At 35.3% G+C, this 13,653-nt stretch overlaps 1 protein-coding gene across 2 annotated transcripts in view; it reads left to right on the forward strand.

Annotated features, from left to right (window-relative positions):
- Positions 1–11,625, forward strand: part of LOC121426837 (plexin domain-containing protein 2-like) — a 58,242-nt gene extending 46,617 nt beyond the window's left edge. Inside the window, exons 11-14 of one of the 2 annotated variants that reach the window (XM_041623232.1) lie at positions 800–824; positions 1,712–1,825; positions 9,755–9,882; positions 10,846–11,625. In XM_041623232.1, coding sequence (XP_041479166.1) covers positions 800–824; positions 1,712–1,825; positions 9,755–9,882; positions 10,846–11,133 — 555 coding nt within the window. In that variant the 3' untranslated portion in view covers positions 11,134–11,625. The remainder of the gene's footprint in view (positions 1–799; positions 825–1,711; positions 1,826–9,754; positions 9,883–10,845) is intronic. The other variant, XM_041623233.1, reaches the window with a different exon arrangement.
- The last annotated feature ends 2,028 nt before the right edge of the window (positions 11,626–13,653 follow it).

Raw genomic sequence — 13,653 nt, forward strand, 5'->3', positions numbered from 1 at the left:
AAATGACCTTCTTCTGATCATGCGTAGAATCTTTTGATCATGCGCAGAAAGGAACTACGAACTGGCTTATAGGGGAAGGAGGGGGTTGGTAAGTTAATATTTGGGGCCAAACACTGCTATAGTTGTTTTGATAGACATTGGCAGGTTTGGATAGAAGCTGACTGCTCTGAAGTGGAAAGTGTGTAAAGGAGGTGGGAGGGGAGATAGAGGGGTCATAATGTAACATTCTTGGCCAAGTACTGCTCAAGAGGATTTTTTATAGACATCGACAGAGTTGAATAAAGGCCGCCTGCTCTGAAGTAATAAACTTTGTTTTACATTATAATGGTCATTTTGCCTCCGACGAAGATTCTGCTAGGATCGAAAGCTAAGGCCCCTTTTGACTCTCTAACTTACTCCATTGGCTCTTTTTTTAGATAAGCAGTTTTCAGCAGCTTCTTTTTGATATTTTACATTATAATGCATAGAAAATCAAAACATGTACACTGTATTTATACAAACAAATATTGAGTGTATAGTGTCTTGATTGATGTCCCTCATTTGCAAACCAGGCAGAATATACTGTCTTGTGATATAAAGTAAATCTTTATATTATTGTAACTTTTTCATTTCATGAAATTTTCAATATTATACTTGTTTGATTTTTTCTCTCTCTTTATTTCAAGTTATACTTCATCACTTCATCTTTAAACCACTGGGTGAATGCAACTAAATGTTCTTCATGTTTTATAAAAGTTTATTTTGTACAAATACCTTGCTTAAAATGGATATGTTTCTGTCTTTTTTCAATGATTTGCAGGCTCAAGAGGAATGCTATAATCAAAGTAAGTAATATTTTGCTTTAAAAACAAATATATTAGATGCACCAGATACAATTTTAATTCATCATATATTGAAATATAGATATACATGTATTACCATTTTTTGTGAAAACTATTCTCTTTGTAGTTGAACTGATTATTTTATTTCCATTCATGTCCTCATAAAGATACTTTGTAGAATATCTTTTGTCAACATTTTGAATTTCTTGATGAACAACTATTTGTACTGTGTAGGAATGCTTTCCTCAAATGTTTTCATTGTTGGGCATTGCAAGAAAATTAAAATCAATTGCCAGTTAATTGCAAATTACTATAATTTGCTGATCTGTTCCGTACAACAAGCAGTTAGAATAAATTTTCTCAAGTTACAATTGGTACATCAATTGTGAATGTATATTAGAAATTTGCAATTGATTACTAATATGCTTTTTACAACCAGCAATTTAATATCAATTTACTCTAGTTACAATTGATATATCAATTGTGAATGTATATTAGAAATTTGCAATTGATTACTAATATGCTTTTTACAACCAGCAATTAAAAATCAATTTACTCTAGTTACAATTGAATTATCAATTGTAAATGTATATTAGAAATTTGCTATTGATTACTGATATGCTTTTTACAACCAGCAATTAAAAATCAATTTACTCTAGTTACAATTGAATTATCAATTGTAAATGTACATTAGAAATTTGCAATTGATCGCAAACATTTTCTTGCAACACCTTAGCATTAATCAATGTCTGTAACCTCTTTCAAACAATTTCAACATGCCTAAAGAACACTAATTTGAGTAATTTAAATGTGCATGTAGAACACTGATACAATGATAGTACATGTAGTTGGCCCATGGGACTACAGATTAGTTTACATCTCAAATACAGAGAGGAACGCTACAGAGTGGATTGTTACAAGTATACCGACCATATTGTACAAGCCAAGACCAACGCCGCTGGTTCTAGCCCGAACACCATGGCCACATGTCATGCCGGTACCAAGTATGCGATATCTCATCTGTCGTAGGGTGATCACCCTACTTTGGTTTATGCTTTTGATTACATTTTCCTGCATTTTGTTGGTTTGCGTTTGTTTTGTTGTAAAGTTTTCAGTTCATTTTTATTTGATTTTAGTTTGACTAATGAATAGACAATAAGAGCGATTGGCTATTTCCTCATGGAGCGATTGAGCAGATCTGCTGGAGGGATGTGCATGAAATTCTGTTAGGGGTTTTCAGAACTGTGGTCAAATACCAAGCTCCCACTGTCACGATTCGCACCATGATGGAAACTGTTGTCTTTCATGGAGTATTCGTAGGGATGTGCCAGATCTTATCAGCTCTTGAAGTCAGTTGCGGCAATCATTGTGGCCCGAATTCACAAAGTTGGTTTGGAAAACCATCGGTTGATCCCAAGGTTTACGCAGATTTCCTGTATAAATTACGCTTTATAATTAATATATCGCGTATAATGAAAATTTTCCAATACTGATGCGTGCTTTTGTCACAGTGCTCCAAATTGATGGCTGTAAACATGGTCATCCATGCTATTTTATTCAGGAGTCCATTGTTTTGAATCAATGATCTCACAGTTCAAAACAGTGGACTCATAAATAGAATAGTGTGTTCGCCATGGTAACAGGCGTAAATTTGGCGCAGTGGCATCACCATTGAACATTTTTCAATATTCGTGGTAAGTTAAGCCTAATGATACATGAAATGCATTTTGCCTCTGACGAAGATTCTGCTAGGATCGAAAGCTTAGGCCCCTTTGACTCTCTAATTTACTCCATTGGCTCTTTTTTTAGATAAGCAGTTTTCAGCAGCTTCTTTTTACCTTTGATACAGGAAATGTGCATAAATCATGAGTTCAACCATTGGTTTTCATAACTACCTTTGTGAATTCGGGCCTTTGATTGTAGAATTTTTTTTTGGGACAGCTCAAAAATGTTTGCAATCGGCCACAAATTGCCAACCGTAACGGAATCGCATAATAGTGGGAACAAGGTATTAGATTTAAGCTTTGGTCTCAAGTTGTGGTTTAATTATGGTCAGCCAATTGTTACTCAAGTCTAACAGTACTGATTCAATTTATCAGTTCATTTGACATTCAAATGATCCATAACTGTTTGAGGATGATAACTGAAATAGTTGTCATTGTATTTAAAGAGCTTTTTTTTTTTTTATTCAAGGATTTCATTTTTCAGGACTATCATTGTGATCGTTTTACTGCAGAGCTGGATTGATGATTTTGTTTTTTGATTTAAAATTGTCAAGTCATTGTATCTGATTTTGTTTTTATATTGATAGTAATATTTGGAGGATTTGTTTTATTTTCAGTTATTTCATTACTATGTATTTGTTATTGATTTGCCCCTGCATTGTTGAAAAATTATGTGCCATCATCAAATTAGAATGGTGCAGTTGTTTATGCCTTTAAAGGATATTTACATGGATCAGAATTACTTTATGATATAAGGCACATATTAAACTAAGTGCTATTCAGGGAGGCTGATGGGCTTCAGGTGAAATTATAAAGGTTCCATTAATAGGGGTTTGCCAATGAATTGTAAGAAAGTATCACTGTCATTAGTTGCAAAATTGCCCCTATAGATTTTTGTTGAGTTTGAATGCCAATGCAAAGAAGTAGGAAAAAATGTCCTGCGAAGGAATATGTTGTCATTTTCTTGATAATAAGATAAATTGTTCAAACAATCCAAACATTTGAAATTAAAAACATGAAAAAATTTAGAGATACAAGTTTATGTGTTATTTCGCAGCAGTAACCGTTACAAGCTCATCCACTGTGACACAGTTTGTATCAGTTACTTCATCACGGTCAACTGCTATGAAAAGAAGTATGCACCTCATTTTTATTTCCGTCACTCCGTAGTGGATCACCAACAAAATTTCACCTGCAAAATTTCGGGGCAATGGGTCAGTTCGGCACAATGCACTTTTTTTCCTGCATTTCAAACATTCCTAAACCAATACAAGGCAAATTACTTGGAAGAAATTATTGAGTTGTGTATGTAACATAGTTTCAGAGTATATTGGTTTAATAATAAGTTGATATTAACAAAATCACCAACTGAAAAAATTAGATCGTGCACTAATTTCTTCTGACTCGATTTGGGGAATGCACTGCTTTTAAGCGTACCCAGACCCAGTTTTCAAACTCAAACTTCAAAAGCTCTTAAATGCTGCACCACGCAATACCATTTCTCAAAACATATCTCTTACATCATTGAATCTCTTCACTAGTTACAAGTCAAGGATCACTTCATAAGTTCATACATGTATTTATAGAAAATATTCGGGTATTTTAGCATCCACTTCGCAGACGCTTTCTCCAACATTCAGAATCTATTGATAATGCCTGTCAAATCACGATGGACAGATTAGAGGTCATTGTCGAAAGTTGGTGGACCAGGGGCCAGTAACACAAAACTTAGCAATGATCGTAGAACATTTTCCTATGATTGATTGCATTGACTACAATGTACAATCAATCGTAAAAATCAAGTGTACGATCAATCGCTAGCCTTTGTGTTACGGGACTCAGGACAGCAAATCGTCTTAAGATTCAGACCAGACAAATAATCGCAAATATGTTGTTTTTTGTCCAGAGTCTAGCACGACACCGCTGTTTTGATTCACAGATTATTGTCAAAGGCTGCTTTGTCATCCATATTTGTTATTGTTCGAAATAGACATGAAATGAAATACTCCAAAAATTTGCTTTGCCCAACAAATAATCGCAAATATGTTGTTTTTTGTCCAGAGTCTAGCGCAACACCGCTCTTTTGATTCACAGATTATTGTCAAAGGCTGCTTTGTCATCCATATTTGTTATTGTTCGAAATAGACATGAAATGAAATACTCTGAAAATTTGCTTTGCCCAATTGATCGTGTGCCCGGCAGCCGCTGTGCAGCGCCAGATCGACAAGGCTCTATCCCTATAAAGGGCTTTTGACAAAAGATTCTCAGGAGAAAATGTCTTGTGAAGTGACTGCTAAAATGCTTTATTTGCTTTTTGTCTTTCTCTCGATCAATGGTTCTGTTCCTCAGTACAGTGTTGATCTATATGTAGTTCACAAATACACACCTCTGTCAAATCTTCGTTTTTATCCATCTCTGGTTTTCCTGTTACTCCTATATCTACAAACGTCTGGGGTATAGGCTCTTGCTCTCTGGAAAGATCTCCCTTAGGTTATACAAGACCACTTTTCTTTACACATCATAAATAAATGTTACCTGAAAACCAGCCTAGGAACATCATGTTCTTAATGTCCTTGAGTCTTACCTGCTCTTTCTTGCTGGATATATATTTTCTTACTTTACTTCATTTTGCTCGAAACACTGTACTGAGTGTATTTGGTACATTTTGAATTATTATCGTCAATATTACAATTTCAATGGGATTTTATTCATATCCCATCTACATTCAATGCATCCGTACTTAAATGCTACAAATCTCTTTCGTTCATTGTCTGACGATTCTTCCTCCACTTTTACCCTTTCCTGCGATTCTTTCAGTCGCTGCAAGAGATTCCAACCCAAGTGAGTGCTACACATGATCAAAGAAGACTATCAGCTACTTATGTATCTTCCTGTTTCATTCAGAAGCTTTAACCTTTCACCCTATTCATGCTTTATTAAATACTTTTATCATCATCGTCGTACATAACGCTTTTGCTTTTCATTAGGAACATATCTCTCTGCTATCAGGGCCCTGTCCTACAAATAGTTACAATGGATCCAATCAATAATAACTCTATGGAAATCCAACAGTCATATTTTTTTCTACAGGAAATTTGCACAATGTCCTTTGTAAACAAAGAGAAGCTTGAAGGACAGGTTGTCCATCTATACTTACTGTCACTGAATCAAGTCTCTGTATATTGGAATATGTGACCAGCCAGCCATTCCAAAACCAACAATAAGTTGCCTAAAATGAATGATGACATCTTCGTTGAGCTGTAAAATCACAGCCTAAGCTTTTAACTTATATATAACTTGGTCAAAATTAATCAAGGACAACTCTCACAAGTACTTGATCACTTAAAAATTCACCATATTCGTCTAGAGAAACTCCCAAGTCAACCAACCTGCGGATAATCGCTGATCCTCGAATATCCGGCGGGGGGGGGGGAACATTCTGAGATGACATGATTGAATGCAAGGATGGATGTACATATATTCGGGGAAAAATTTATATTAGACTTTCTTTTGTGGATGATACGTGCGTCCAATGCAGCAACATTTTCACCTCGAAGACACTCAATAACATCATTAAATATTATTTTCTGTTTAAGGATTCATTGAAATTTCTTTCCAAGCTTTATACCTGTAGCGTCAGCAGAAAGTCATGCAATTTCTTTACTTCAAAATGATCTCTTTGTATTCATTTTATAGTGCTATTTTGTTATATTTGACTCGTGTAATTCCAGCATCGACAAGACCTTTCATAAAATGCTCCCTAGAAGATGAATTGATTTGCTACAGTTGCAACTCATCATAAGCCATAAATGTTTAGTTGCAATTTGCAATCAATTCAACATTAATTTCTTGCAAACTCCCCTGGTGGTCTCTAAGATTTCCTACTCTCTCTGAAAATGTTATTGTAAAACCTCTTTGTTTTGTTCCATACATTCCTTCTATTTCATGGTGAGTTTCTAAAACACTGCTGTTTGCCGTTGCTTGAAAGATTTTTTATTCCCAGCTACATGTATGTTGCTCTGTGATACATTAATATGTTTTCTTTTAGATGGAGAACGCAATTGTTTTCTTTTTGTTTCGCTTTTATAAAAAGTGAAATCTGTTTTATTCTATAAGCTGAAGCTTTCATGATGATTTCAGTTTTGCAAGTATGTCATGACAGAAATTTAATGGCTACTTTTGTTAATTATGCAATGTATAATAGAAAAATTACATTAAACAAAAAAACAATAGTTTAGAAAAGTGAGACAGTGTGAAACTCGTGGACTTGAAATTTATGGGGTTTTTTTCAGTATTTGGATTTGATTTTGTTTATTTTCTTTTTGAGTAGATTTATTTTCCTGTTTACTTCTGTTGCACATGATAATTATTTGCATTAATTCAAGAAAAAAAAATACTATCACATGTTTATGAAATTACTGGGCCAACAAGCTGAAAAACTGCAGAATTTTCACAAAGCTGTTGTAAAGTTATGCACAACCAAGAACAATTTGAATATGGACAGCTAGTATTAAGAAATAATCTCATTGACTTGAATTCAGTTTGTTTTTTGTGATCTGACAAATTGACTTATCAGGCTTGTCAAACGTAACACTGTAGCCCCAATTTCATTAAAAGTTTATTTTGATATCATACATGTAAAAGAAGACTAAAGACATGAAGAGAATCTGTTATCATTTTGCATTTCGTTTCTTTATTATTTTTGATGAATTTTTATGATTTTTTTTCCTCAACAGCAAGTTCAGAAAAGTGATTCCTTTTGCTAATCCTTCAGTTGATATTTTGTTGTTGTTTTTTTTCTAGTAATTACCCCAATATTGTATTTTTTAGACATTTTTTTGCATTGCACGCAACTAGATTGCACAAGTAATATATGGATACTAAGGCCCGTATTCTGAAGTCGGGTTTAACTTAAATTCAGGTTTAAAGTTGTGGTTTAAATATGGATAGCCAATTGTTACATAAATCACTAACAGTAGAGATCATATTTCAGCTCATTTGGCTCTCAAATCATTCATAATTGTCTAAGAAGTATAAATAGATGATTGTCTTCACCATCGATGAATCGGGAAAGAGCACAGTAAACATAAGAAACATACAACATAATAAAACATTTATGGCTTCCCATAATTTTAGCACAGAGTGAGACCATGGTCTAAATCAAAACCTGACTTCAGAATACTGGCCTATATTGAGATTGCTTTGTCAAAAGAATACATGTAGCAGCTTGAAAATCATGATATTCTCATGTCACTGTAATAGTGCATGATATATAATTAGCTATTTAATATAGTTAGAGAATTTCTTGCTTATTTAACACTGTTTAAGCTTTCTGTATGCATTAACTCTTAACATGCCACGCACACTACTAACCCAATGCCACAGTGCTAATCCGATGCTAATCCCCTGTGCCACATTGATTTTGGGATCGCGAACTGTATTCACTCCTTTCAATAGTCATGATTACAATTGCTCATAACTCTCTAACGATTAGTTTATCCACAAAATATTTTGTAGTAAAGTTGTAGGAAACTTCATACCCCTTATAATGGTGTCCTCATTATGTAGATTGGTTACTATATTTACCGCTAAAATATGAGTTGTAATCAAGTAGTTCCATTTAGTGGAGTGTTTTATATGGATAAAAAACCTAGGTCTCTTCCCTCTCAGAGGCGGAGCCATATCTTTAAAAAATGTAGAAATTCTCGAAAAAGTCGAAAGTAAACCGCGTGAGTAAGTTGATCTGTCAAAAAGCAGAGTTCACACTGCACGCAATAGTGCTAATTACGGCGTGCATGCGATGCGCAATACAATGCAAAACGGCGTAACAATGATTGTAATTCCGAATGTGCGCAGTCATGCACGAAGCAGGCAAGGGTAGGAAACAATGCAAGCACAAAGCAATCAATAGTAGGCGTGCGAGCATGAGTGTGGCATGTTATAGTTGGATACGTAGCGTGCACGAAGCACTCAATGAGTTAATGATCAAAATTATTTTTCACGATGTATCACATTTCATTTCAATCAGTTTCATGCAAGAAACTGTGCTGAATAAAATTCTTTAAAAATTATCTTTATGCAAACAGAATATTTTTTGTGCTATTATATAAAGATAAAAAATTCAATGTTGCATTTATTTAATGATGAACTTGGAGTTGTTTTAAATTTATCTAGCATGTTTTTCTAAGTTTTGAATATTCAAGAATATTCTACTTGTTTTAAACATTTGCTTTATAGTACTGTGAAAGTTCCATTCTTTTAATTTGAATTAAAGCATGATAATTGACTTTAAGCATTCCAAAGAAAACAGAGAGCTTTTTAGATTTCATGTTTATTATGTGCCGATTTGATACTGGCATGTTCAGAGTCTAGAAAGGGGTGGGGTGGTGGTGAGGGAGGGGTGGGTGGTTGCTAGTTACTAACATCGCTGCACACACACAAGACTAAGAAAATGTGTTTAAAAAGGGTATGATTTCTTGTAATACATGTAAGAAAGTAATTGTGCTCCAAAGGCATAGGAAAATTTGTGGAAAGGGCATCAATTTGACAAATGAGATATAACCTATATGGGTGGTATTGAAAACCTGCTGCCATGCATGTGTACAGAGATTCAATTGAGCCCCCCCCCCAAAAAAAAAAATGGAATTATGATTGAACACCGAATTTCAGGCCAAAATTATTTGAATAAAATCATATAAAAACCATTCAAAGTGTTTAGCATTATGTTTGCCATTAGTTATTTACATATTGCAGTATACAAAGGAAACTGTATTTTCTCTTCCAAAGATTCTTACGATTTGTAAGTGCTTTATGAGGTGTTGTGTACATGCCATCAAGGAACATAGAATTGAAATTTATAACACCCAAGAATTCTAAATTTGCATTTCAGAAAATGGAAAACTTGGGAGTGGGGACATAATACAAACAGCTGCCGAGAAGTACTAATTTTCAGTATTAAGTAATGAAAATTAGAATAGGCCTACTCATTGTTTCATGCAAAAATACTGATTTCTGAAGTTCCATTTTATTTGTTCGATAGTATTTCTTTGAAAATACTGATTTCCTCATCAAAGTAGTGATTTTTTAACTTTTTATATACTAAAATGTTCTTGTTGAGGCTGTCAGCTATGTACAAACCCTTTTTTTTAGTTGAGAAGTTCCGACAAGTGCAAGGCACTCAACGACTGATGTAAAATTTTCATTTCCCAGATTTCCTAGCTCAAGCGGCCATTGTCATCGTGATAGTGATTGTTGTGGTGATAGTCTTCTTTCTGATGGGATGCCTAATCTATGCCTACAGGAACCCTTCATCCAGGTCTGGCCAACAACTCGTTCAGGTAACTTGGCATGCCCAAAATCTTTTATATTTTATCTGAACTAGATACTTTCATATCTTCTTTCTTTTGATGATGATGATGATGATGATAATGAATATGATGATGCATGATGATGATGCTCATGATGATGATGATGATGATGATGATGGAGATTATGGTGATGCTGATGATGATGATGATGATAAATATGATGATGATATGCATGATGATGATGATGATGCTCATGATGATGATGATGATGGTGATGCTATTGCTGATGCTGATGGTGATGATGATAATGTTGATGATGAAAGACAATTTGCCAATATCAATATTGATAATATCATCCAAATTATATGTAAAAGTGACATACATGTACATGTATGTAATTTGTTCATTGATTGCTCACCTGTGTATTGTGATTTGTTGCCCTGGAATTATTGAATTGAATAAGTACTGACCTGAATTGAATAGACCAGTTCGTAATTTCTTCATGGGCAATTTTGGTCAAATGACCTTTCACTTCTTTCATCATGATAGGCAGATTTCAAAGCAAGATATTACGTAAGCTTGCCTTACATAGCAGGATGAAGGAATTGAATAGACCAGGTGACCAGAATAGCACACCAATGAACGCTTAATGAAGGTATTTGTTGCATTCCTACTTTGAATGCATATCTTAGCATGTTGCACAATGTACTTGACAAACTGTGAAATACTAGTCGTTCGTGGAAGCATTGTTGTTTTTTGTGGATGTAAATGAAAACGACAATTCAAAAGAATATATGAATAATCAAGACATCAAAGTTGGTGCTTATCTCATTAGATTTTAAAGCACCATGTCACTTTAGTGCAAATGACCTTCTTCTGATCATGCGTAGAATCTTTTGATCATGCGCAGAAAGGAACTATGAACCGGCTTATTGGTATTTAAATTATGATGGAGATGTTCATATTTATGTCATTTATCCTCTTGGTTAACAGTTCCAGCAGCGAGTCCGACACATGGCACGTCGCAACCCACGCGACAACTACGAGGAGAGCATTGTGGGTAACATGCAAGAAACCAAGCCTACCCCACCCCCTGCCTACACCCCTCCCCAGGACTCTCCGTCCATCCCCACACCCGCGATGTCCGACACGCCTTCCGTGATCACCACCACCGGAGCGCCGGGTGCGACCACGCTGTCCGGTAACGGGGATGTCGCCGCTGATTCAGAGCCGAAGGTCGATACAGGCATCGACCCTCATACCCAAATGGCGGAGTGCTGATCTCAACGCATTATCGTGTATCATCAAATTGCCTTCGATGTCCCAACTCGTAAAGTCACAATCTTCTGAAGTTCTAATTATCTATTCTCATCAAATTTGATTGCAACCATCTTCTTTAACCTATTGAACACAGTTCATTTCAGTTTTATTTCCACAAATCTGTGATGTTACAAATTTTTACTGGGAAGGATCCTATTAAAAGCGAGAAGTACTGCAGCAATTTTGAAACTTTAAGATTCCCATAATTTTAGTCCAGATTTTAGACCATAGTTGAAGTTAAAACTGGAGTTCAGTATAAGAGCCGTCAAGTTCTTTCATTCACATATACATTATGTAGATATCAGGTTTCAATCGATAACATATAAGCAATGCAGTATCTATTGTTTGACATTAGAGCAGTGGCCCTTGTAGTAAACGCCTGGTCACACCGCCTGAGTGTTGTTGGATCGGTCGTGGAGCGGAGAGAAAAATCATCACCGCTCGCTACCGTTCACCATTTTCGATTTCGATTACTTTTATTTTGTTTTCAATTTTTTCCCCAGTTTTGTGAGCGAAATTCGACCCTCTCTCACTTCCGCTCTAAGACCGCTCCAACAACGCTCGGGCGGTGTCACCAGGCATTTAAGAGCTTGCTCAGAATGACTATATGTACCTGCCCACTAAGACTATTTAACACCTTCCTTGAGCAGTTTTATTGACAGATTTCTCTTTGCTCTGCCTGCTACATGTAATAGTCGGGGTTTTCTTCATTCGATTATTTGTTATAGGATACCATTCCTACGATATATTTGACACTATCTTTATTCAAATTCAGTCAGTCTATGTTCGAGTTGGCCCAATCTCTTTTCTTTGATTGATATTTTACTTTTCAGATAGTTTAATAATGCATGTTTATTGTGATATGCAGATTTTTTTCTAACATATATTTGTGATGAATTAACAGAAAATCGTTTTGAAATTTATACCAAGAGCCTGATGTCTATTACTGTGGAAAAAGTGTATTTTTAAAACCATTTTCATGGGGTATCCATTTATGAAGAAACCTCATTATTGAATGCCACAAGTTTAGAATATGACTGATTTATCATTCATCTGTCAATTGATGTGAGAATACGAATATATCTCACAAATTAACATCCCATTTTTTCAGAAAGGCTAATTTTATCTTTTATGGGGAAAAATAGAAAAGCATTCCTCGGGTTTTGATTTGTCTGCTCTATACATTCCTACTACTGTACTTTCAGGAACACATTTAATTAAAATAATAATAATAATAATAATATAGGATTTGTATAGCGCACATATCCACCGTGCTCCAGGCGCTCCTATGTTACCCCGGTTATCCTAGTTTACCGATTCCGGTGCACACAGCTTTTTGAGGATTACTTCCTGCCAGTACCCATGTACTTCACCTGGGTTGAGTGCAGCGGAACGTGGGTAAATTTCTTGCTTCCATGGCTTGGAATCGAACCCACGTCCTTCAGATTGAAAGATGAAAGTCTTACCACTAGACAACTAATAAGTATATAATTATATACGTATTGGTTTATTGGTCTGGTTTGTGTTGATACCTAAAGTACTAAATATAAATTCCGAGGGATTGGGGAGGACTAATAGCATAATTTTCTTCAATTAAATTTTGAACTGAAAATCATAGATGCTTACGCAGATGCTCATTTACACCGGGGGAAGGGGGGGGGAGATATTTTAAATGTGCCCTTTAGGAGTGCCATGCATGCATGTCCTCATGGGGCTGAATTTTGCTCTGTCAGAGATGCTGGCTCCAAATAACAGGTACCTTAGTTTAGGGTTTGCAAACAAAAGAGACCTTTGGAGCATTGTGGCCCAGTGGATTAGTCTCCTGACGTTCAAACAGAGGGTCGTGGGTTCAAATCCCAGCCATGGCATAGTTTCCTGCAACAAGAAATTCATCCATATTGTGCAGTCAAGTGAGGTAATACATGTAGGTACCTGGTAAAAATTTATTCCTTGAAATGCGTTTGCGCTGAAGTAGTAATTACCGCCACCAAGCTGAAGCCAGGGTAATGATATCCAAGTCCTTTGGAAGCATAAAGAGACGCTATCATCATCTGATATGTGCTATACATGAATTTAAATCATTATTATCATTTATCATTATTACTTTCATTCTACTGGGAAAAGATTATTTCATTACATCATTCCCACATTACCCATTTCTATTTTCAGTAATATAAAGAGTGTATTTTTATATCCTTGCAATTTCCATGTCGTTTTATCTTGAACGATATAATGCATTTTTGACTACTATGAAATTTGTTATTTTCAGAATTTTGAGAAGGTTTTGCTTGAATGTGGAAGATTTGTTGTTTGGTATATGTGGCTCCCATTCATTTTGGTACCTTCATAAACATCTGTGTGGCATTTTTTTTAGTAGGAATCTTGCTCTTTCAAAGTAGGGACGGTGAGTTTGGTATATGTGGCTCCCATTCATTTCGGTACCTTCATAAACATCTGTGTGGCATTTTTTTAGTAGGAATC

The sequence above is a fragment of the Lytechinus variegatus genome, chromosome 13 (assembly GCF_018143015.1).
Source record: "Lytechinus variegatus isolate NC3 chromosome 13, Lvar_3.0, whole genome shotgun sequence".
Taxonomy (NCBI): Eukaryota; Metazoa; Echinodermata; class Echinoidea; order Temnopleuroida; family Toxopneustidae; genus Lytechinus; species Lytechinus variegatus.